The sequence below is a fragment of the Trematomus bernacchii genome, unplaced genomic scaffold, assembly GCF_902827165.1.
Source record: "Trematomus bernacchii unplaced genomic scaffold, fTreBer1.1, whole genome shotgun sequence".
In the NCBI taxonomy this organism is placed as follows: Eukaryota; Metazoa; Chordata; class Actinopteri; order Perciformes; family Nototheniidae; genus Trematomus; species Trematomus bernacchii.
This window is the reverse complement of record NW_022987739.1, coordinates 3,605,956-3,630,783: the sequence shown is the minus strand read 5'-3', so window position 1 is coordinate 3,630,783 and position 24,828 is coordinate 3,605,956. Positions and strand designations below refer to the sequence as shown.

At 43.2% G+C, this 24,828-nt stretch overlaps 1 protein-coding gene across 1 annotated transcript in view; it reads left to right on the top strand.

Moving 5' to 3' along the window:
* zgc:92140 (uncharacterized protein LOC447854 homolog) overlaps positions 1-22,854 on the top strand; it is a 34,351-nt gene extending 11,497 nt beyond the window's left edge. Inside the window, exons 2-6 of the mRNA XM_034146670.1 lie at positions 6,289-6,418; positions 17,150-17,235; positions 18,681-18,748; positions 20,006-20,066; positions 21,449-22,854. Coding sequence (XP_034002561.1) covers positions 6,328-6,418; positions 17,150-17,235; positions 18,681-18,748; positions 20,006-20,066; positions 21,449-21,493 — 351 coding nt within the window. The 5' untranslated portion in view covers positions 6,289-6,327 and the 3' untranslated portion in view covers positions 21,494-22,854. The remainder of the gene's footprint in view (positions 1-6,288; positions 6,419-17,149; positions 17,236-18,680; positions 18,749-20,005; positions 20,067-21,448) is intronic.
* Positions 22,855-24,828: the final 1,974 nt, after the last annotated feature.

The following is a 24,828-nucleotide window of genomic DNA, read 5'->3' as shown; positions in this document are numbered from 1 at the left end:
TCACCATTTACAGAACTAAATCCTAACCAGATCAGCCATTAAGTGTAGAAATGACGTGTGTCCTTCATTCATGTACCTTCAATAGCTCACTAGAAAACAAGCTAATAGTTGACTCCTGATTCTGTGTCATGTTACTGTGGGACAGTTTCTTCCATCCATGTTGTTTGTTCAAAACTAATTTTCCTAATTTCTTCTCAGATGTTTTGGTGTCATGATTATTCCTTTGTTTTGTTAGAATATAAGCTCTTTTTTCAAATGTTCTTGATGCAGTTTACAGAAATTCTACGAGTACAAGACACATTTTAGATTTTTACCGATCACAATATTAGAAAAAATGTCAGACGTGTCAAATTATATTATTTTGAGTTTTGGATAAAAACTGATAGCCCCAACTCATCTGGGAAGAAAGAGAAATCTGACAGGGAAACAAATAATCAACCAGACAATCAGACAGGTTGTAAACATCCAACAGATAACAGTATTTTCACTACTTTAAAAAAGATAAAACTGAAAGGCAGCACACCTGTATTCTCACTAATGATCCATTATTTTGAGTTTTTTTTCTTCTTTTAATTCTATATATTTAACTAGCTAACTGGCTTCTTTTTAGCCATGTCATTGCATTCACAAATCTCAGCAATAACTTGGCTTTTCATAGTTACTCTTTAGGAAAGATGGCAAAATTGACGGTAAGACGACCCAACTGGGATTATCCCATAACTAAACAACCCCAGCAACACACAGCATGGTCACAGCCTTTCATACAGTTAATTTACAGAAGCCCCCCCCCCTGTACACCTGGCGCTTTGTTGTGTCCAGAGAGGTGGAGGCCGTTCAGCCGCAGCCTAAACACAGGAGTAAACACCGGCCTCCTGTCAGCTTCAAACGCTCTGAGGATCACTGAAGGAGGGAGGAGAGAGGAGAGAGGAGGGAGGAGGGAGGAGGGAGGAAAGGCGGGTGCAGTCTTTTGAAGCTCTGCGCCTCTCCGCCTCCTTCTATACCACCTATTTTCCATCTTTTCCAGATGTCTTTGTCTCTTCTGCCTCTCTAAAAAAGCCCCCTCAGCTCTCCTCCTCCTCCTCCTGTCACTTACAGGGAGCTGCAGATTTGATTTTGGATGTGGGTAATCGTTGACTGCCCCCATATGTATTTGTATGTGTTTTCTTTTTTTAAATGACAGCAGCCAATGATGGCATGTGTGAGTGACATGGAGACTATCTATAGTGTCTGACAGTGTGTCTGATTGACTGACAGCGACGTTCACAGCTTCACGTCAGCTGTCCTGCTGAGTGGGAGCGCTTTTCACTGATTTCCACTTTTCTGAATAATAATGAAGTTTTACATTATTTGATTCTCACCTCATGATGTTGAGAGGGAGCGATTTGGGGAAATTCTGCTTCAACAGTCTAAAACTTCTAAACAAAGCAGCCAAGTATTGCAATATGTTTGCATGGCAATATCAACAGACGGACAATAAGTATAGATCTCTATTTTACACACTTTGTGGTAACATTTGAGTTTTTTCTGATGAGGTCAGCAGGACTGTTGGGTAGTTCATGGAGACATCAGAAAAATGATCTGATATGTATCCTAATAGATATAACAGATGTTAATAAACTCAATAACTTTCAGTTGAAAAAAGGTTATAAATCTCAGAAGATTTCAATGTTCAGCCTATTGTCATTGTTTTAAATTGCAATAGTATTGTAATGTGACTTATGGCGCATTTCCACCATGGCGCGGAGCGCGGTTTAAGCGTGCCGTGTCGTGCCGTGCCCGTTTTTGGTTGCGCTACCACTAGGCCTAGTTACGGCCCGGCCCGGCCCGGGGCCACTTTTTCACCTCTTTTCTGGCCCGACAAAATTGTGGTTCTATCGGGGCCAACAAACAGGGCTGAGTCGGGCTGAGTATGCTAAACTAGAGAGAGAATCGCTGGCAAGGGGGCTACAACTACAACAAGATGGACATATTTGACCGTGATTTAATTGTAATACACGTTTCAAAATGATGCCGAAGTAACAACATACTGATACCGGTTAGTAAAAACCATGAATTAATGCTTTGTCAAGTCTGCAGACAGACGGCAGGCGAAAAACCTTTTAAAATGCGTGTTTTCTAGATGGAGATTGGCTAAGCTAACGCAGTATATGCTCCGACCGTCCACACTCACAACAACGGCCTATACAGACATAAATAAAGCAGCGACTGTACTCGCCATGACACAGGCAGTCTGTGGTGTGTACTTGTTTAACTTTTGTCGAGTTTCTGAACATATATAAGGAGCTGTGAGCTCTGAGTGCTAACAGCTAACGGCTGTGTTGTTTGTCTGGGGTTCTCATTGAAGATGACGTCACGGCTCCGCCTACACTGCGTTACTATAGATACTACCCCAGTTCCTAAACTGTAATGGAAGCGCAGCATGAAGTGAGCCGGCCCTGTTAAGGCCCAACGCGGCCAAGCAGTACCGAGCGTGGCCGAGGCCGACCGTGGGGTGGAAATGCGCCATTAGTGTGATACTATTATATTTTGGAGCCATTGGTGATTCCCTCCCCATTTCACAATGGATGCTTCTATTGGCCAGCACTCGGACACATTCAACGTGGCATCTAAGGGCCGGGACATTTATTAGCGGTTGACCAATCACAACAGAGCCAGCCAGCTAACCAATCAGAGCAGACTGGGCTCTGGTTTCAGACAGAGGGTGAAAAGAGGTGCTGCAGCATGAGGAAAATAAAGAGCTTTTTGAATATTAAAGCATGGAGACATGTCACAGTAGAGATACACAAATACAGATGTGAACCTGAAAATGAGCATAGCATGTCCTCTTTAAGTCAAACAATGATAGGATGAAGAATTATAAACCCACTTTATTCCTGCAGCACCACACAGCAGACAGACAGTGTTAGCAGCTATCTGGTGAACACAGTTGAGCCTGAAGCTATAGCTAAAGGGATATTTCCCTCAGGAGTTGGGGCTCATAACTTTAATGAGTGAATATTGGACTTGCAGAAACAGTATCACAAGTGAATGACAATGTTGCTCCGTGTCTGCTGGATGTGTTAATAGTCACCTTTTTGCTATTGCATTCATCATATCAACTTAAGGTGGAAATGTGTCATTGTTGTGTTAAAACGCATTATGTGGCCACATTTTAAAAATGACTAAGTTAGTTAGAATTAGCTGCTTTTTCATTTATTCCGCTTTTCTTAATCCGACACATTACCCGAAACAGCTAAACTGAATCTTTGAGCGGTTAACAGTTACAAGGACACACTATACTAGAAAATACATTTATAAATAACTTTCCTATTCCTATTTTTCTGGCTATTATTATTTCACGAGTGCACAGAATGATTGGGTGTGTGATCTATCCATCCATCCATCCATCCATCTTCTCCCGCTTATCCGTGGTCGGGTCGCGGAGGTAGCAGTTCCAGCAGAGAGCCCCAAACGTTCCTTTCCCTGGCCACGTCAACCAGCTCTGACCGGGGGATCCCAAGGCGCTCCCAGGCCAGCGAAGAGATATAATCCCTCCACCTGGTCCTAGGTCTACCCCTCTGTCTCTTCCCAGCTGGACGTGCCTGGAACACCTCCCTAGGGAGGCGCCCAGGTGGCATCCTTACTAGGTTCCCGAACCACCTCAACTGGCTTCTTTCGACGCGAAGGAGGAGCGGTTCAACTCCGAGTCCCTCCCGGGTGACTGAGCTTCTCACCTTATCCCTAAGGGAGACGCCAGCAACCCTGCGGAGAAAACCCATCTCGGCCGCTTGTATCCGCGATCTCGTTCTTTCGGTCATGACACATCCTTCATGACCATAGGTGAGGGTAGGAACGAAAATGGCCCGGTAGACAGAGAGCTTTGCCTTCTCTCTGGTGTGTGATCTATAAGGGTTTAAAATGACCTTTTTCAAAATGTTATCTCGACTTCAGACTGTTTTTCAGACATATTTAAATGTTCTGTTTGTTTCGCTGCTCTGACCTCTCGCAATGGGAATGAGTCCTTGACATTTTAAAGAAAAACGTCATATAATTGAAATAATAATCTATTATGAATATCTTCAAAACACTAATGTATTTGCAGCCCCTCTTAAACAGGTCATCCTGTTTGTTTTCCCACTGGGCCTCTCCATATATAATGACAGTGGTTATGTTGCGAAGAAAGACGTATGAGGCAGCTAATGATCAGCCACACTTTCATGTGAATGCTCCCTCCACTTCTCCTGATTATATTATGACTCATCTTTCTTTGTGGCTCTGAACACCAGGTGTGAATAGACACTTTTGCCGAGTGGAAAGGAAATGTGTTTTAGGTTTCCTGCCTTTAGGTCACATACAGGGCGCCCAGACAGGAGCTGAATGTATTTTTCTAAAAAGAGAAATATGTACAGCAGTGAACAACCTGCTCCAAAGCTTAAGAACTTTTGGCGAATACAGTTTTGAAAAGATTTGCAGAGCCAGGGTGCCCTCTTTGAAGGAGAGGCAAATCTGAGGAGCTGTTATAATGCAGCGAGAAAACACTATGAATAAATAGAGAAGCAGAAGAGGCTCATGAGTGACGGACACCACTGAACAAATGGTACTGTGTTTTCATGTGATATCTATTTCAATCAGGAGATAATTCATTTTTTGGTCGAAAGAACATTTATTTACACGTGATAGAAATGTTATTGGTCTTTGACGATTAGACCCCAATCCATATATCGTATATATATTTGGGGGGAAGTGCAGCCGTGAGTAGGAACCCCTCCCCAGGGGTCAAGAGACTGTTAGGGATGCTGAAGATCTGGATTTGATGAGATTGTTCACGATTATGATGACTGGAGGTAGATGGGGTGGAGGCGCCTGAAATCACAGCTGACTGCAGGAGAGAGGAGAACAGATACAAAGTTTGACTGCAGCGCGATGATTGGCTGCTGGAGATGTGGTAAATGTAATTGGTTAAAAGTGGACGTATGTTATGTCTTTTCTAAAACTGGAGAAAATTAAATATTCTTTAAGAGGCGAAACTTCTAGGTTTTACACTAAGTGGCAACCCTTCTTAACCTTCTTCAAATCTCTCATTTTTTTCACTGATTAATGGACACCCCCCCCCCCCCCCCCCCCCCCTTTCCCTCTTTATTATATATTTAGTTTTTGTCTTTGTACTGTTTTGTTATTTATTTATTTTTATTTTGTCCTGTTATGGCGCGTTTCCACTACAGCGCGGAGCACGGTTTAAGAGGGCTGTGACGTCAGCGGCCCGTCTTTGGTTGCGTTTCCACTTGGCCTAGTACCGGCCGGCGGGTCCTAATTCACAGTTTTTCTGGCCTCATAAAATCGTGGGTCTAGGGCCAGAGACAACGAGGCTGAGTATGCTAAACTAGAGAGAGAATCGCTGGCAAGGGGGCTACAACTACAACAAGATGGACATATTTGACCGTGATTTAATTGTAATACACGTTTCAAAATGATGCCGAAGTAACAACATACTGATACCGGTTAGTAAAAACCATGAATTAATGCTTTGTCAAGTCTGCAGACAGACGGCAGGCGAAAAACCTTTTAAAATGCGTGTTTTCTAAATGGAGATTGGCTAAGCTAACGCAGTATATGCTCCGACCGTCCACACTCACAACAACGGCCTATACAGACATAAATAAACCAGCGACTGTATTCGCCATGACACAGGCAGTCTGTGGTGTGTACTTGTTTAACTTTTGTCTAGTTTCTGAACATATATGAGGAGCTGTGAGCTCTGAGTGCTAACAGCTAACGGCTGTGTTGTTTTTCTGGGGTTCTCATTGAAGATGACGTCACGGCTCCGCCTACACTGCGTTACTATAGATACTACCCCAGTTCCTAAACTGTAATGGAAATGCGCCATAAAGTGAGCCAGTCCTAACGAGGCCTAGCCATACCGAGCGAGGCCGAGCGAGGCCGTGTAGTGGAAATGCGCCACAGTCTGTACAACACTCTCTTACATTTGGGCTACATGGTCTGTTTTGGTTATAATTGTGGTTTAAATATTGTACGCCTTCAAGTGAAGGTCAGCTATGTATGGCTTGTCAATTGATGTACAATAGTAGAGACTAAGCTGAACACTAGTAGCTTTGAACTGTTGAACATTTGTAACTGTGGTTCCTGTCAATGTACCAAATGTCTTTTCTATGTGTCTTCAATAAAAATATATATGAAAAAACGCCCCATAATGAGCTCTATATGCAGCTGAGGAGTCATCATGCCTGAACTGCAGAACTGAAGTGCATTCCTTTCACCATCTTACGTATCCTTGTCTTTGTCCTTGTGCAGGTGAGAGTGCGATGAGGAGAGGTTTCAGAGTGTGAGGCCATGGGCTGCACCTCGGCCAAGCAGGTGTCGGCCGTGCCCAACGATGAGGAGGGACGCGGCAAGGCCTACAGCAACGGCGACCTCTTCAGTGGTCAGTACACACACTCACACACACACAGATGTCAATAAAAGCTTCATAGCTCTATTTCACTCAGTTAATTGCTCGGCGCTGAACAATTGCCCCGTCTGCCCTCACAATATATTCGCTTCATTATGGCTCATTGTCCTCTGGCAGACTGTTAAATTCTCCATTTCAGACAATAACTGTCAACTCTGCAGTTTTCATTGGAGTCGTCCATGTTGACAGTTCATGTTAGAGACAGGAAGTGTGAGAGACTGCGGTGTGAGACGTGTACTCACTCAGGTGGTGTGTATCTTTGACGTTTTTAATATGTTTGACTTTGGAAGTGAAAAGGAATGGAAAGAGTTTCCATTAGTGATGATTAAACAAAGTCACAAACCAAGACTATGAGGAGCCTCTGGATTATTCACTGGATTAGATGGACAGGCAGTTAATCAATAATCATTTTAATAATTGATTAACTGTAAACATTTCTGAAGCAAAAATGCCAAACACACTCTGCTTCCTCCTTCATTACTGCAGGGCTTTCAGAATCAGAATACCTTTGAGTCCCACAGAGGACGGCAAAGGTATAGAGGCAAAAAGAACATCATATTAAATATGAGGCATGCACAACATCAGTAGAAGTGTTTTGAAAGATATATAAGTGTAGCATGTAGGAAATAGTGTGATAGCAGCCAGATAACTCTAGTCAAAATATATACTGCATAAAGTTATTATTATGTGCTTTTCTCAGTTTTACATCATTTCAATCTGAATATGTATTTAAATAGTCTTTTGCTCTTACGAAATGTTCTAATTTCTTGAAAACTGCAATGGTTATTTAAAGTGGTGAATCTGATTCTCCAACTATTGTAGGCTATAGGGCTGCAACTAACCATTATTTAAGATTTAGAGATTAATTCATTCAGTTTTGTTTTAAAATGGCAGAAAGTAGGAATAAATGTTCCTCCTAGTTGGTGATTCCTTTTTAATATATTGTTTTGGCAGTCCAAAATCTAAAAGATGTTCAGGTTAAAATAATTTAAATCAGAGAAAAGTAGGAAAAAAAACAAAATTTGAGAGGCGGGAAACAGAAATGTGGGCAATTTTTGCAAGAAAAAATGTGTATTTTTCTATTCCTGATAAATGACTTATTCATCAATTAACTAAAACAGTTGGCCATTATTTCTCCTGTAATCGTTGCAGATCCATGAGGGTAGGGATGATGGTACGACCCCTGTGTCAAAGTGTCAGTGAGCAAGAAACCAAATCCCCCCCATTGCTCCCTGTGTGGATCAAAAACTAAAATGAGCTTTGGACAAAAGCGCCTGCCAGACATTATGTCATTTTTTAAAAGAATCGATTCATTGAAACAATAATCGTCAGAGTAATCTGTAATGAATGTAATTGTCAGCTCTTTCTAATAACTCACAGGCTGTTGTGCAATCAGGGAGAGAATTGAAAGTGAAAGCCAGAGAGGGGAGAGATGATGGGTGGAGCGGGGATTAACAGCGATTTAAGAATTAGGAGCAACACTCTGGGCGGATGGACGTGGCAGATGATGATCCACAGGAGGTCTCTCTCCCTCCTCCTCTCTCTCTCCCCCCTCCTCTCTCTCTCCCCCCCTCTGACCCCTCTCCCTCCCTCTCCTCCTGCTTCTCAACCTCTCCCTGCGACCTCTCATTGACTCACTTTGCCCTTGTCCCTTCTATTCAATTCTATTCAAATTCAAATAGCTTTATTGGCATGACCATAATGACACACAGGATCGATGGATAGATAGATGGATAGATAGATGGATAGATGGATAGATAGATAGATAGATAGATAGATAGATGGATAGGTAGATGGATAGATGGATAGATGGATAGATAGATAGATAGATGGATAGATATGGATGATAGATGGATAGATAGATCTGGATCGATAGATAGATAGCTGCTAGATCGCTATCGCTCAGCTCGACTGGATCGCTCGTCGTCGATCTCTGCTCGACTAGCTCGCTCGCTCGCTCGCTCGATCGCTGGCTCGCTCGCTGGCTGGCTCGCTCTGGCTCGCTCGCTCGCTGGCTCGCTCGCTCGCTGGCTGGCTCGCTCGCTCGCTGGCTCGCTCTCTGGCTCTCGCTCGGCTCGCTCGCTGGCTCGCTGGCTCGCTCGCTCTCTGGCTGGCTGGCTCGCTGGCTGGCTCGCTCGCTCGCTGGCTCGCTCGCTGGCTCGCTCGCTCGCTGGCTCGCTCGCTCGCTGGCTGGCTCGCTCTGATGGCTCGCTCGCTCGCTGCTCGCCGCTGGCTCGCTCGCTGGCGCTCGCTGGCTCTCTCCTGGCTCGCTGGCTCGCTGGCTCCTGGCTGGCTGGCTCCTGGTGGCTCGCTCGCTCGCTGGCTCGCTCGCTGGCTCGCTCGCTGGCCCTCGCTGGCTCGCTGGCTGGCTCGCTCGCTCGCTGGCTCGCTCGCTCGCTGGCTCGCTCGCTGGCTCGCTGGCTCGCTGGCTGGCTCGCTCGCTCGCTGGCCGCTCGCTGGCTCGCTCGCTGGCTCGCTGGCTCGCTGCTGGCTCGCTCGCTGCTCGCTCGCTCGCCGCTGGCTCGCTCGCTGGCTCGCTCCTCGCTGGCTCGCTCGCTGCTCGCTCGCTGGCTCGCTGGCTGGCTCGCTCGCTGGCTCGCTCGCTCGCTCGCTCGCTCGTCGCTCGCTCGCTGGCTCGCTGGCTCGCTGGCTCGCTCGCTCATAGATGGATAGATAGATAGATGGATAGATAGAGCTTTGTACAATTATGACATCTATACATAACATTTTGAACAAAAATGAGAAAAACATGTTTTCTGTTCAGATAAAAAAAAAAATGGATCGTGAACAAGAAAATTATTTGAATAATACAATTTAATAGAAGCCATTAATAAGTAATACAAATAAAAAGACGTGAGATGAGAGAACTAATGTCTCTCTCTGACACGTTTCCCCTCATCCTCCTCCCCCTTTCTCTGCTCAAATGTCTTTTAAGGAGCAACAGAATAAGGAAGGGGCTGAGACGGAGAGAAGGGAGGAGGAGGGGAGCGTTTTTCCTTGAGAGAGGAAGGCAGTGACGTCCGTTGACGCTGCTGCGCTTCTCTTTTTTTCCCCCCTCTCTCTTCAACTTCTCTGCCTTGGTCAGATCGCCTCTTCCTCCCCCCTGCACAAGGCCTCGTTTCTTCCCTTCCTCTTTCTCTCTAGTCTCTCTATTTTGGGTCTCTGCACACTCCTCCCTCTCTTCCTGCCTTCATCCCCCCAGTGTTTCTTCTCCTCGGCTCTCTTCCTCCGGCACGACATTAGGTCAGAATCTTCTGTCCTTTAACCTCTCGTGTGTGTGTGTGTGTGTGTGTGTGTGTGTGTGTGTGTGTGTGTGTGGTGTGTGTGTGTGTGTGTGTGGTGTGTGTGTGTTGTGTGTGTGTGTGTGTTGTGTGTGGTGTGTGTGTGTGTGGTTGTGTGTGTGTGTGTGTGTGTGTGTGTGTGTGTTGTGTGGTGTGTGTGTGTGTGTGATGTGTGTGTGTGTGTTGTGTGTGTGATGTGTGTGCGATGTGTGTGTGTGTGTGTGTGTGTGTGTGTGTGTGTAGTGTGTGTGTGATGTGTGTGTGTGTGTGTGTCTTGATGTGGGTGTGTGTGTGTGTGTGTGGTGTGTGTGTGTGTGTGTGTGTGTGTGTGTGTGTGTGTGTGTGTGTGTGTGTGTGTGTGTGTGTGTGTGTGTGTGTGTGTGTGTGTGTGTGTGTGTGTGTGTGTGTGTGTGTTAACCCCCTTCATGACGCCCGCATTTTTTTTCATCTGATCTCAATCCCCTCTTATCTTTGTTTCCTCTTCACTTCCATCCTTCTATCTCTGCACTATTTCAGTCCTGGACTCGTACTATAATGGCCAGATGTTTGTTCAGTCATGGCCTACGCGTGTGTAATGGTGTAGTTTAACATAATCCACTTGAAGTCAGTTTACTTGACAAGAGGAAGAAATCCACTTTTTAATCCATATGTTTCAACGAAGGTACCATCCACAGAGTTTCTAAATGACATGAACCTATAGTCCGGACACTACACGGTGAAGAAACTCCACAGTTTCTCCAGCAGCTTCAGTGTTGTCATTTTTTCCCACTAAACTCGCTCGACCCCAGTTGACCTGCCTCCGTACATCCGGTGTACTTCTCATGATCGAGGTGGAAAAGATTGGTCCGTTCTGGTCAGTCAGTCAGTCCGCCTTCAGGCTCCTTCACACATACACCCCCCCCCCCTGCAGGCTGAGTGTGTGTGTGTCAGCGTGTGTTTGTATATCTGTGTTAGTCATACATGCCAATTGCCTATCAGTGTATTTAGTCAGACACTGAGCCCTCGTCTTACTCGCGCTGATCCGCCTCCAACTGATCTGTCTGCCAGTCAGTCTGTCCTTGTTTGTATTTGTGCATGCATCAGTGTGTGTGTGTGTGTGTGTGTGTGTGTGTCCCAGATATTCTGTCAGACTCAAGCCACTGACCCCCCCCCCCCCCCACTCCTCTCTCGCACAATAACCGGAAAAGGCTGAACTCCATTATACCAACACTGAAAGCCGACGAGGGAAAATAGCAACACTTTCCACAACATCATGTTATTGATGTCGGCAATAATCACAGTCGGAGCAGAGATGAGAGTGGAGATATCGTATGTGGGACAGTATGTGTGTGTGATTGCCAAAGCGCCCCCCTAACATGTTTACACAACATGGTGTTTTCTTTAAGAGTTTGTGTTGTTTTGAGACGGAGAGCAGCTCACTCTCTCCTATGTGAGAATGTGATGCTTCTGTCACTCTGAAATGTGTGTGTCAGATGCAGAGAAGATAGTATGAAGAGAAAGCACGTGTGTACTTTGGACTGCTGATTTTCCACTGGTTTCTGCCAAGACACCCTTTAGAAAGGATCAATCCACTCTCGGGAATAAGTGGTATCTCTCAAAGCTAATTGTTTTATAAGTGCCTCAAAGCTTTGATGGCACTTCAAACATACTGAACTTTCTGTATCAGATCACTAAATGAGCACCCAGTCAATATTTTCACAGTGGAAATCAAAATCAAAAGAGCGGCAACATCCTTCTTCTTCCGTCTTTTTTTTCTTATTATTCTTAATCTTTATACTTCTCTTTGTCTTCTTTTTATTATTATTATTATTATTCTAATCAACTACAGTTTCTTTGTACAGTGTTTGGAGAGCAGTACGCCGAGTTGAATGCTAGGCTGGTGTGAGTTTATTTTTATTTTTTTACTAGAACTGAAGAATAGAATTGGGAGGGATGAACTTCTCTATAATGGTCACACATGCAGAGCACACAGCACACAGCGACATGTGTTCTCTGCTTTTAACCCATCCTAGTACCAGGAGTCTAGTACTAGGAGCAGTGGGCAGCTATTGTACAGCGCCCGGGAGCAATGGGAGTGGGGGGGTGGTGTATGTTATCGTCAAATTGGCATATCAAGTAAATATGTGTCTATGTGCTGGCTGTTTGTCCACATAATTATAATGGCTGTTTGTAAGATCTATTCAGAGTACATACTGTATATTTGTTGTGATTATTTGTGATCTGCATGCCCTGAACACCTGACGTCTGCTGCTGATGAATGTATGCTGATGTCCATACATTCAATCAAAAGCCAATCTACACCAACATGCCCTACCCCCTATCCATCTTTCTTCAGACACTGATTTTGAGTTGTTCCATACATGGCAACGCATTGAAGCTCCATCAGATTGTCCTCGGCTTCACGTATCAGAGAAACAATCTTCCGTCTGTAATTCCCTGATTTCAGCAACCTTATGGTTATGAGAAACTGCTGATGGCCAAAAGACCCCAACATTTGTTCACACAATATATGTACGTAATTCATTATTCTTTAAATATTGTTCTTCTAGTAGGACCCAGATACTCATTCAATGTGATTATTTAAAGGGGGCCTATTATGCAAATTGTTCAGGTTCATATTGGTATTTTGTGTCTCTACTCTGACATGTTTCCATGCTTTAATGCTCAAAAAGCTCTTTACTTTTCTCATTAGCCGCGTTCACACCGGAGTACTTTTCCCCGTACTTTTCCCGTTTAGTTCCGTTAGTACCCCTTATGTCGCGTTCACACCAAAAAGAGTACTTACTGCCGGGAACTTTTACCCCCATTTTTAGTGCCTGCTGAGAGATGGTACTTTCCTGGGTGGAAAAAGTGCCCCAGTTCTGATTGGCTGGGCGAATTGCAAACCACGCCCCGTAAAACTCTGAAAAGTTTTTTGAAGCCGCCATTGTATTTGCTGGCATTAGCATTATTAGCATTAGCATTAGCCCCGCGCACCAACGCAGAGAGACTAACTTATGGCAACACAAAAGAAAACATGGGAGCGGTGGAGATGAGGAGGTGTCGGCGTTCTGGCGATTTACTCGGAAGGCTTCAGTAGAAGCTGCTGGGAGTCCCAGCAGCTTCTACTGAAGCCAGTCCCCAACTCAGGGGACTTCCGGCCGGGGACTCCGGGTGGCAGTATACGCCGTGAAGTGGTTTGCGGCCTGCCAGTAAACCCAAAGCAGAAGAAGACGAAGTGACGTCAGCGGCTCATTTGCGTAATCTTCCCTCAGGGAACTTATTCCGGTGTGAACACGATCTGTACTAAGTGCCCTGGGGTAATAAGTGCCGGGGCACTGAGTGCCGGCACTAAGTACGGCAAAGTACTTGGTGTGAACGCGGCTATACTGCCTGTGCTGCAGCACCTCTTTTCACCCCCTGTCTGAAACCAGAGCCCAGTCTGCTCTGATTGGTTTGTTGGTCGGCTCTGTTGTGATTGGTCAACCATTTAGAGAAGTCCTCGCCCTTAGCTTATCACATACAATGTGATGTAGTGCCAGCCAATAGAAGCGCAAGTGTTACATATTTGTGATGTCACTATGTTACGTGTGTGGGAGAGAAACTCCCTCTGGAGAGAACTCTGGGATTGTAGCCTATATAAACCTATACAACACACAAAGGAAAGGGAAAACCCCCCAAAATCCTAATAGAGCCCCTTTGACTGTGTATGATGAGTTTTCAGTCTGTCGTTGTCTGAGGTCAATATCTTATTTTGGAACTTCCCTATGTCGCAGGTCATTTAATTCATCTATTTTCCTTTTTGCTTATTGTTGGCACTACAGTATCAAATCAAAAAGGACATTTTGAGATTTCCTGTCTGCCTTTTCCTGCTTTTCATAATGTCATCCCTTACAGCAACAGCCCTGACATTTATTTCTCTGGAGAATATTAGGCTCAGTATTTCTTTTCTAAACTGATTGATGGGTATGATTTTTTTTTTTGTGTGTGTGTGTGTGTTAGAGATCAGGAGTCGTGTTCAGGTGTAGAAGTCATGGCGAGGCCGGCGATGGCCTGGAGCCAGAGCGGCCGAGAGGCAGGACACACAGCAGGGAGGACAGAGTGACATAGCCACAGGACAGAAACACTAAGATGGCTATTTAAATGAGTCACACCCAGACAAACGGCACACTTGCATAAAAGGACAAACGAGCTGATTCAAAGACACAGGGTTATCTGAAATAGAAACACACACACACACACACATTCTCATGCACTATGTGTGTACCTTAAGGTCAGCGCACAGCCGGTCTTTAATCAGAGAAGAGAAACATGTCCACATCACAAAATCACAGCTTTTCAAAATAGTTCTTCCCTTTCATCTTCCCCTCTCCGACGTTTCCCCTCCCCTCTCCCCCAAAGCAAGCCCCATCATCAGCGTGACGAAACATCAGCGTGACGATGACAACCACACACTCACACACACACACACTACTGGCACGCATAGCATGACCAGTTTTTGCTGCTATCTCAATTAAAGCAATGTCTGTGATGGGATGAGTCTTGATTGGTGGAAGCTGGGTCACTTTGATCTATCCACACACGTCACATTAAGCGAACTGACTGACTATCCTCTGATGGGATAAAAAAACATTCAGCCTGTTTTACCAGTCAGGCTGCAGCTCACACAAATTATGATAAGACATTTTACCTAAACATTTCGTTTTTTGTATGTAGCCCACAGCAGCAGCTAGTTGTACCCATTCCTCTTCATCCGTATCCACCTCCAGGGGCTTATTATGCTAATGTCCTGCTTCATATGTGTACTTTGTGTCTCCACTGTGACATGTGTGCATGCTTTCATGTTCAAAAAGCTCTCATACTGTCTGTGCTGCAGCACCTCTTTTCACCCTCTGCCTGAAACCAGAGCCCAGTCTGCTCTGATTAGTCAGCTGGCTGGCTCTGTTGTGATTGGTCAACCCTTAAAGATGTCCCGCCCCTTAGCCAATTACGTACAGTGTGTTGGAGAGGTAGCCAATAGGAGTGCTACATATTAATGTTACTATGTTCCGGAAGTAAACAGAGGAGTCCAATGGAGGTTTTTCAGGCAGGGGGGGGGGGGGGGGAAGTGTGTGGGGAAGAAACTCACCCTTTTTAGCCTTTGCAGACCATTTACATGCAAAAAACCTATAACACACTAAGGGAAGGGGAAAACCCCAAAAGCATAAAAGGGCTCTTTTAAAAGAAAGGATTATCTTTGAAATGTAATGCATGTGGCTTGCTGCTTTTAATAGGCAGTACGGCAGAGGAAATGGCTCTTAATCTGTTTCCTTCTGCAGCACCATATGTGCTGCATGTTTACAAAGCAGATCTTAGTTTGGTGAGCCTGTGTAGTGTTATAATACCGTTCGTCTGCGTCGGCATGTTCAGACAGGAGCGGCTTTGCTCCGACTCGTTTACATTCCTGAGACAAACAGAACAGCAGAAAAGTAGACGCCGTTTATTTTTCTCATCTCTCCTTCTGCTTCCCTTAAATCTGCCAGCTTCCCTTCTCTTCTCCCTCTCTTTGAAAATGATTTCTCATCAGCGGCATTAATCTGACATACATAGGCCGTATTTGGCTCTACCGTGACGCATGTGTAAGATGTAGAAACACGCACACACTGGAGCGAAGACACACACACACACACACACACACACACACACACACACACACACAGGTGATCGAGGTGTTTGCAACAGAGGCAGGGTGGAACCTCTAAGCTGAGCACAAAGTGGCACAGACAGAAACACAGAGAAACCGACAGACTGCTGATAGAGGGAGGGCAAAATACAGAGTGTGCAACAGATACGGCCCAGAGGTGTGTGTGTGTGTGTGTGTGTGTGTGTGTGTGTCTTTGTGTGTGTGTGTGCCAGGCTGCTTTATCAGTAAAATACCCAGCAGAGCGAGCAGTGTGCTTGTTCTGCTCAAGGTGAGGCTGGGTTTGGTCTTAGGTAATGGTGAGTTTTAGCCATTATATAATGTTACATTACTGTAAAGATTAATTCTGATAAGCTGTGCTAAAACAATAAGGCGGTGTCCACAATCACTCACTATTTACTGCGCTATAAACTGAGAGTAAATGATTATGTAGGGAACAGTGAGTGAACCAGGGTGTGGCTTTTACCACAGGGTTGTTTGATTTATTGGTCTTTTAAAGGGCAACATACTAATTACAGTTAATGATTAATCAGCTGGTCATTTTATTGATCAATCAATCCACAATTTGGTTTATAAAATATTAAACCTTGAAATTACATAAGATCATCTTAAAGACCGAGATGATGTCTTTATATCGCTCTATCTTGCTAAATGAACAGTTCAAACACACAACAATAAAATACAGTTTACATCACAGTTCACTTTCAGACAAAGAGAAGTGTCTCATGTGATTGTTTTTCAATACTGACGACCACACATAATATGCTTGTGTTTTTCAGCTTGAGAGCAATTTAATGATCAGTATTTAACTGGGGCTCATAGAAATTGTGATAATTGTTCACCATTTTTCTGGCATTTTATACACTAAATAATTTGTGGCTTTATTGTAAAATGTGAACAATAGATTTTGTATATCAGCAAGTTGCAACCCTTAATAGAAAAACAAATGTCCCATTAATTTTAGCCTGTTGTCACACCGCGAAATGCAAAGTTGGGGTCAGCAGAGGCTCACAATAATAGTACAATATCTAAAAATGAATGTGTTAATTATTGATGTAAAAATATTGTAATACACATGTATTTTTACGCGGGCTGGACATATGACATGCATATTGCCCTTAATACATCACATGCAGGCCCTTATACCTCTAGCAGTGATTTAGGATGCATATTGCAGGTGTGTAGCGCTGCTTTGAGGAAGTGTTAGAGTTTCTAGCCATTGAGCTCCACTTAACTTTCTTAAAAGTCTAAGCTTTCCATGTAGTCTAGAAGCTGTTCCACTGATCTTTAATCCCCTCCAGCTTTCTCCTACTTATCTGCTCCATGTTTTTTCCCTTCTTCAATTCTCTTCTATATGCACACTCCCTCTTACTGTTGCTAATTTCTTTTTCTTTCCAGTTGCTGTAGCTTAAATGGAAAGGAGATGACTAGTGTTCTCCTACTTATCTCAGCTTTCATGTCCACCCTCTGAAACACTGCATCAGGTTGTAGTTATTGGATTACCTTGGACTAATGATAACTTAAATCAATGGTGTAGTCTTGGCATTGTTGACTTAACGCGGCGAGAGTACAGTGAAGTCGATATGACAAAGCTCAATCATTAGCATCGTATTGATCAGGATGAATGGGAAGAATACGGTGAGGGTTTCGTCCCTGGGAACGCCTGATAAATACATGTTGTTTGTTTCCCTTCCTGCCTCTCTCTGTCTCCCTCCTTTAATCATGCCTTTCTCTCTCTCTCTCTCCAAACCACTCTCTCCTCAGACGAATACAAGATGAAGGGCGTGGAGGAGGTGAAGTACATGAGAGGGGATGAAAACCGGGTGAACGCTCGCAACCAGGAGAACCTGGTGAGAGACACACACACAGAAACACACACCATCATTTCAACTGACAGCCTGTCATCCACACACCGACTCGGACCTTCTTCTCTGACAGTTTATCAGCTCAAGCGAACAGGCTCGTGTTTGTGTCTCAAGGCATCTCCGGTCAGCCTGCACATACACACTTATTGTCTCTTGTAGACGTGCAAAAACACACTGAGGTGCCTCACACGCAGGTAGAGACAACATGCTGGCGTGTGAGGAATGTGGGGGCTGATCGCTCGGCTGGTTTGACTCACTTCCTGCAAAATTGTTGTCTAAAACAGTGGGATTTTGTTCTAATTGACACTGTAGGAGTCAGTTATTATATTATATAACCTGCTTAACCTGACTATCAATCCCCTATTGCACATTCAGCGTCCAATGTATAAAACGTGGACATGTTGACATCCTTTCAACACACTTAATGTCTGAAAAGTGTAATATGTTTCAAGTAAGAAGTCTTTTGCTTATTCAGTAAATCAGTTCAGTCTCAGTGGCGTCCTGGCAAGTTGTAAAACAATAACCAATGCAACTATATATCCTGATTAAGATAAGATACATCTTTATTGATCCCATAAGAGGAAATGTGGTTATTGCAGCCGCATAAAGACAACCTTTGTACTGATAACTAAAGAAGGTAAAAGAGGAATACAATGAAATGAAATACAAAAGCAGTGTCAAGCTGCAGCTAATTTATATTAATGCAGCTCAGAAGCCATGCCTGATTAAAGTACCATGATATGGACATCGGCAAATCTGAAATGAAGGGTACTGCAGCACAGGAAAGGCAGAGATTATATGCAAATAAATCAGACAAATGAAGCTCGAATTACAGTGGGATGATTAGCTGTGATTAAAATGATCCAACAATGATTAAAGACGTGAGGTGACGTTCCTAGTATCACTGGATTGTTTTTCTTCTTCAACAAACACACAGCAGGATTCATTTTATTGCAAATGAAACGCATGTTTGAAGTGCATAAACTGTTTCAAATGGCTGCGTGTCTTGTTTTCTAATGAGAGGTATGTTATTTAGTTGAGTTATGTAAGCCCCAAACCACAATTTGACACAGTCACTGGTTAGAGCAGAACGACTTGTCATTACTGAAGCTGTAAGAGAGAGAGACACACACACACACACACACACACACACACACACACACACACACACACACACACACACACACACACACACACACGGTTGTATAAGACCTGCGTACATTACACCTGTACCTGATATCTTATGGCTGTTCTGCAGTAGCAGCTGAGCGAGGACATGATTTAATAACACAGCTTTGATTTGACATGTCCTCTCAGTGGTGTGGCTGTTTGCTGATATGAGTTGTTTGTTTTCTGCCTGTTTTATCGGTTTATAATGAAAACTAATAGGCTGTGTGTTTATGTGTGTTTGTGTTTGTGTGTGCCTTCAGGAGAAAAGTAATGTGCAGTACAGAGGCAAACCGCAGAAGGAGGTTTCTTCAGCAAACATCAAATCAAAGTAAGTCTCCAGCAGCAGTCTGCATACTGAAATACAAGCCTTATGGATATTGTATAAAAATAATTCCATCTCAGTATTATGCAACGCTCCAAATAAGAATTATATGAGTCATTGCTTTGTAATCAGCTTTCATTTAGCTGTAAATATATTACTGTTTAGATTTTTGTGTTTCTATTATTTGTATTGATTTATTTTGTATTCCTGTTTATTTTCTTCTTGTTTATTTGTTGTGATGTACCTATATTCTATGTGAAAATAAGATGTAATATTCTAAGCCACGTACATCCTTTAATGAAATAAGCAGATAAATAAAAAGTGTTAAATAAAAAGTATTATGGGCAGCTCTGATAACATTAACGCTAGGTCACAAGTAGAGGTAAAGTTTTTACAAAAAAGGAAACTCATGCTGTAGCCATCCAGTTTTTTTAATTTAATTTTTTGTAACTTTATAAGGTTAACAGGAAATAAAGAAAATACACATCAGAAAAAAAGGATAGTAATGCATGTTGTGTTAATATCATTTTGCCAGATCACTCTGATCGGTCCTCATAGGAGTCGCTACTTCCACAGAAAGTAGTTCCGGTGAAAACGGAAACATTTGTTTATAATCATAATGCGTGGTGATTTGCCTGAACTGACCCTTTTAATAAACCCAGCGTCCAATAACTTTAAGGATCGGTATGTTAATATTATGATGTGTGCTAAGTAAGTGCTAATACTAAGTAAGCGATATTATGTGTCTGGTTGTGTGTGTGTGTGTGTGTGTGTGTGTGTGTGTGTGTGTGTGTGTGTGTGTGTGTGTGTGTGTGTGTGTGTGTGTGTGTGTGTGTGTGTGTGTGTGTGTGTGTGTGTGTGTGTGTGTGTGTGTGTGTGTGTGTTGTGTGTGTGTGTGTGTGTGTGTGTGTGTGTGGTGTGTGTGTGTGTGTGTGTGTGTGTGTGTTGTGTGTGTGTGTGTGTGTGTGTGTGTGTGTGTGTGTGTGTGTGTGTGTGTGTGTGTGTGTGTGTGTGTGTGTGTGTGTGTGTGTGTGTGTGTGTGTGTGTGTGTGTGTGTGTGTGTGTGTGTGTGTGTGTGTGTGTATATAAAATAAAATAAAATAATCATTTAAATTCCTACACAGCCTTTCTCACACTGCAGGGAGGCTTGTGTGTGTTTGTGCTGTGTGGGGGGCGTAATGGAAAATTCTCATGATGTATTTGTTGCCTCCAATCTCTAACTTCCTCTCCCCCTCTTGCTTTTCCTTTTTTCCTCTCCCTCAGTATTCACACGTCAGAGAGCCAGCAGGAATTTTTCAGGATGCTGGATGAAAAGATTGAGAAGGTGAGGGATGTGTGTATTTGGGTTGGCAGAAGCCGGGGTTACAGGGGCTCAGGGCGTTTAAAGAAACAGCTGTGTCTTGACATTTAAAGAGACAGCTGTACAACAACATCCATTACTCCTCATTGTCACACTGTTTCGCTCCATATGTGTGAGGGGGGGGGGGGCATCGCTGCATCGCTGCATCGCTGCATCGCTGCATCGCTGCAGTGATGAGCACTTACTACCCTTACTCTGCCACTTGAATCACTCCTGTTGTCTCTGACTGTAGATGAAGTAGCAGAGTGAAATTAAACTGAGTAATGGCTGGATTCAGCTTTTGAAGTGATGCAGTTAATTTTCCAACACTGGCTGAAAATAAATCAGTGTTTTCTGGAGTGGTGGGAGCAAAAAACTAAATTATTTTAACCCTTTTTTAAGAAAGATAACACAGTCACCTTTTGCAGATGTGGTTGTGTTGAAGCACTTTGAATTGCCTTGTGTTGAAAGGTGCTATATAAATAAACTTGCCTTGCCTTGTTGGAAAATATAACGTTAGTAGCAAAAATATGCTCTAGCACACTGCTCTTGCTCAGCATACACATTTGAAAGATTTCTGTCACTCTGGACTTTCATCAATAGCTTTTTACACAATTCTTACAACATCAAAGATTTTAGGTTTTACTCTCTGAATGCACAGATGTGGGACAGTATGTTTCATTTATCGGGTCTCAATAGCGATATATGTACAATCTCACACATTATCTTCTACATATAAGATTTTTTTTGCAAGAAAATATGGAAAGAAATGGACAAAAAACACCTATTAATCATCTGATTATAGTCCTTGCAGCATTCATCATTGTGTAATCAACTTGTATCTTAAGTTTTCCATAGGTAGGTATATCAAATTCCAATAGCTGTCAGGTAAATGAATTAGAGTAAACATTTTAATTCTATTTGAATTGGAAATGGAGTAAATTAAATATATAAAACAACATGAAATGTAAATAAGTAACTTAACAATTTGGGAACATGCTTTTTTGGAAAATATACTTAGTTTCCTCCCTCCACTGATTTTCAGCGTAACACTGCCTTGGTTTTAAAGCATCAGATGAGCTGTTAGACAGGAAGTTCATTTCGCTCTTCATCATGATGGAAGAAACAAAACAACACACCTGTCGGCACTTAACGGCTAAAACAAGTATTTCCTCTTCCAGTAGCTGCAAATAGACAAGTGGTTTGTTCAAAAGTGACTTGAGTAACAGGTGCGTCGGCGTTTGGCAGATGTGTCAGAACGAGACATTTAAAGTAGGTTATTTCTGAGGAAACTTAAGTAGAGCACATTAGAGTAAAAAAAACATTAAAATTATGCACATCTAATTTGCTCTCCCTTTTTTTTGCAGGGGCAGGACTTCTGTTCGGAGGAGAAGGAGGAAAATGGGACATAGCAAAGAGGGCCCCCAAGGTCCACCCCAACAGAGCCTCCCAGTGTGTGTGTGTGTGTGATATATATGCGTACTCGTGTGCCTGAGAGAGTTGAATCAGTGGTTAACCAATGGGGCGCTGATATGATGGGACAAAGTATGTGTTGGTTAAGCATGTGTGTTTTTGGACGTATGGCAAAGATAGTATTTTAATGGAAAGTGAAAGAGTGGGGAATAAATGTGAGAAAGAGAAAGAGAGATATATGGATACTGGAAGACTTTTCCGGAGAGTCTACAGCCCCCCTCAGACCTTCAGGCCCCCCAACAGATGCATGAAAGGTGAAGATGGAGGACGATGTGACAGGAAGAGTCATTTCCACAAGCAGGACAAGAGAATCCCTCTATCTGACCCTTCGTATCTGTACCCCCGTGGTTCGATCCTGAACATTGAACTCCTGCAAACGGACAAAGGTACTCCCAAAATGGAAGCCCAGAGAGGACAAATGTCTTTGGTGGGAGCGTGCTGGACTGAGAGACTCACAAGTGAAGAGGAGAGGAAGCGCTGGCAGGAAAAGATGGCAAAGGCAGAGGAGTTACGTATCACCGCCGGGATCCATACTGAACTTTTACGGCCTGCCTACTTCCAACCAGGCCGGCCACGAGGGACTGAGTGAATGGATGAGGGCGTCTGAGGGATGAAAGAGTGAAAAAGCGATATTTTAATAAGAAAGAGTAGGGAGCGAGCAGATGAATTGCAAACTCAAAACTCCTCCTGCCTTCTAAAGTCAAGGACCTTTTTTTTTTTTTAAGACAAACTTTTTTTTATTCTGTTTCGCAGCCACTTTTTCAGTTTTTTGTTTCTTTTTCTGATGTTTTCTCCTGTTTGTCTTACTCTTGGCTTCCTTCGTAGTGTATCATCATCATCAACTCCATTATCATCCTCCTCACTACAGCAGGCAGACTGAAGCTGTGTTGAGTCAGAGCATCTGAACATCCTCCTCCATGAACCATAACAGTGAAGATTCTAGGGTGAAACACACATACACACACATATACACACAAACATGGATTTTTTTATTGTACATATCGTAGCACACTCATTCCAACACATCTCAGTATGTACATACAAACCACACACATTATTGTATCATCTCACCAGCAGACGCTCATGTGTGTGTGAAGATTTCCTGTTAAGCTCTATTTCTGCTTTGATTCAGTGTTCACACACACACACACACACACACACACCCCAGGCTGAGCGCGAGAGGAGGATGGCTGTGTAGAAACATCCCATTTTTTGTTGTCTTCATCTTTACCGGATTCTTCCTGTTGTATTATTTTGGATACTTTTTTGCTATTAAAAATAAAAACAAAGAAGCTCTTAACGTGTGTGTGTGTGTGTGTGTGTGTGTGTGTGTGTGTGTGTGTGTGTGTGTGTGTGTGTGTGTGTGTGTGTGTGTGTGTGGTGTGTGTGTGTGTGTGTGTGTGTGTGTGTGTGTGTGTGTGTGTGTGTGTGTGTGTGTGTGTGTGTGTGTGTGTGTGTGTGTGTGTGTGTGTGTGTGTGTGTGTGTGTGTGTGTCCATGCTGAGCAGTGTGAAGTCAGACTCTTCATGCAGCCCAGAGCCATGGAGTCACCAACACTGCGTCACGCCACCTGCTGGCACAACTCAGTACTGCAGTCTGGCTACAATATGGTACATTTCACCCATGATTGAATGCCAGATGTATCATGAAATGTGAGCCAGGGGGATATTAGTATTTATATATTTTTTATGACAAGGTTCAACTTACAAACGTAAATGAAATCAAGCTCTATGTATTCAGCCTAAATTACATATATTCTTATGCCAGTTAAGCATCTTTCAATTTATGTTTGTTCTTCTTAGACATGATAGGTTAACACAAATTGCTGGTTAAGTTGAATGACTGTGTCCTCTCTACTGGTGCTTCTTATACTGGTATGTTTTAATATTATTTATATTGTTATGCTGTTGCTTGTGGACAAATGGCTATTTTGCCTACAAGCAACAGCTATTTAGCAGAATTTAAGTCTCACTTTAAACTGTAATAGTTCTGAAAAAACAAACAAATGGTAGCTGCACAAACCAATACATTAATATTAACAATTGTTAAAGGTGTGACTGTATTGACAATTCTGAGATTTAAAACCCCTATTTACAGGTCCCTCAGCTATATGGATGGATCTTTATACTGTAGCATCTTTCTGCTTATTGTTTTGGTTTTTCTGGCTACAATTTTTTTGTTCATTCTCAAAGTTCACATTGTAGTTTCGGCAAAAAGAGAAAACCTGATATAACATAACCTGCACTTCCTGCTCAGCTCCAAACAGCAGAACAAGTCACTGACTACCTGGGGAACATGGTGCAGTGTGTACGGCCAGATAATTCCCTTAGGAGTTGGTGAAGACCAAAACAGCTAAAAGAGAGAGAACATTGTACTTACATTTGTCATGTGATCACAAAACATGACTCCAAATTAATGTTAATGTTGCTCTGTATCAGTTAGATGTTTAAATAGTCATTATAAATTCAAATATAAAGTATTTGCATACATATTTGCCTTACAGTATGAGATATGAAGAAAGAAATAATACGCCAATGTTATCCCTGCACATAGACACTGTTAGTAAGTAAGCGCTTTTATAAAAGTACGTGCATGGATATCAATACTGAGATGTATATAGAAATCATAAAACAACTTCCTCCATGATTTTATTACAGACACTCATTAAAACTCATTCTGGTGAAATAAATAAAAGTTGCATTCCATCATCGTAAAGTAGGACACAGGTCCATTTATCCTTGTGATGACTATTTAAGTGAAATACAAATGTGATAACTGAGCAGTGTTTCTTCAGAAATGACTATGATGTGTGTAGTCTATAAACCCCACTGTGCTGGATCGATATCGGCCTCTGGGCTCGGCCTGATGTGGGAGTGGACGGCGTAATGCTTTGCGTGAGTGTCCGTGGTTAAGTTGATTACAACACCATGAAAGGTTCACTCAGTAGTTTCTGTAATAGCTGCACCCTGTCTCTCTCTCTACCACTTTACACACTCACACACACAAACACACAAACTCTTTCACCTTGCATGACTCGCTTGCATTGGCACATCAGGTTACAATCAGCAGCCACTGTGCTCATCAGCAGAGTTAAATACTCCCTGTTGGCTAGTGCTCACAGCAAGGCTCCCAATACAGAGAAATAAATGTGCCGGAGGCAGACAGAAATAGTGAGGGGAGGGGAGAGAGGGGTAGGCGAAGTAAGAGTGAGAATATTAAGAGGAGGGAGCTGAAAATGTGGGAGGGAGGGAGACAGCGGGGAAGAGACGGATGTT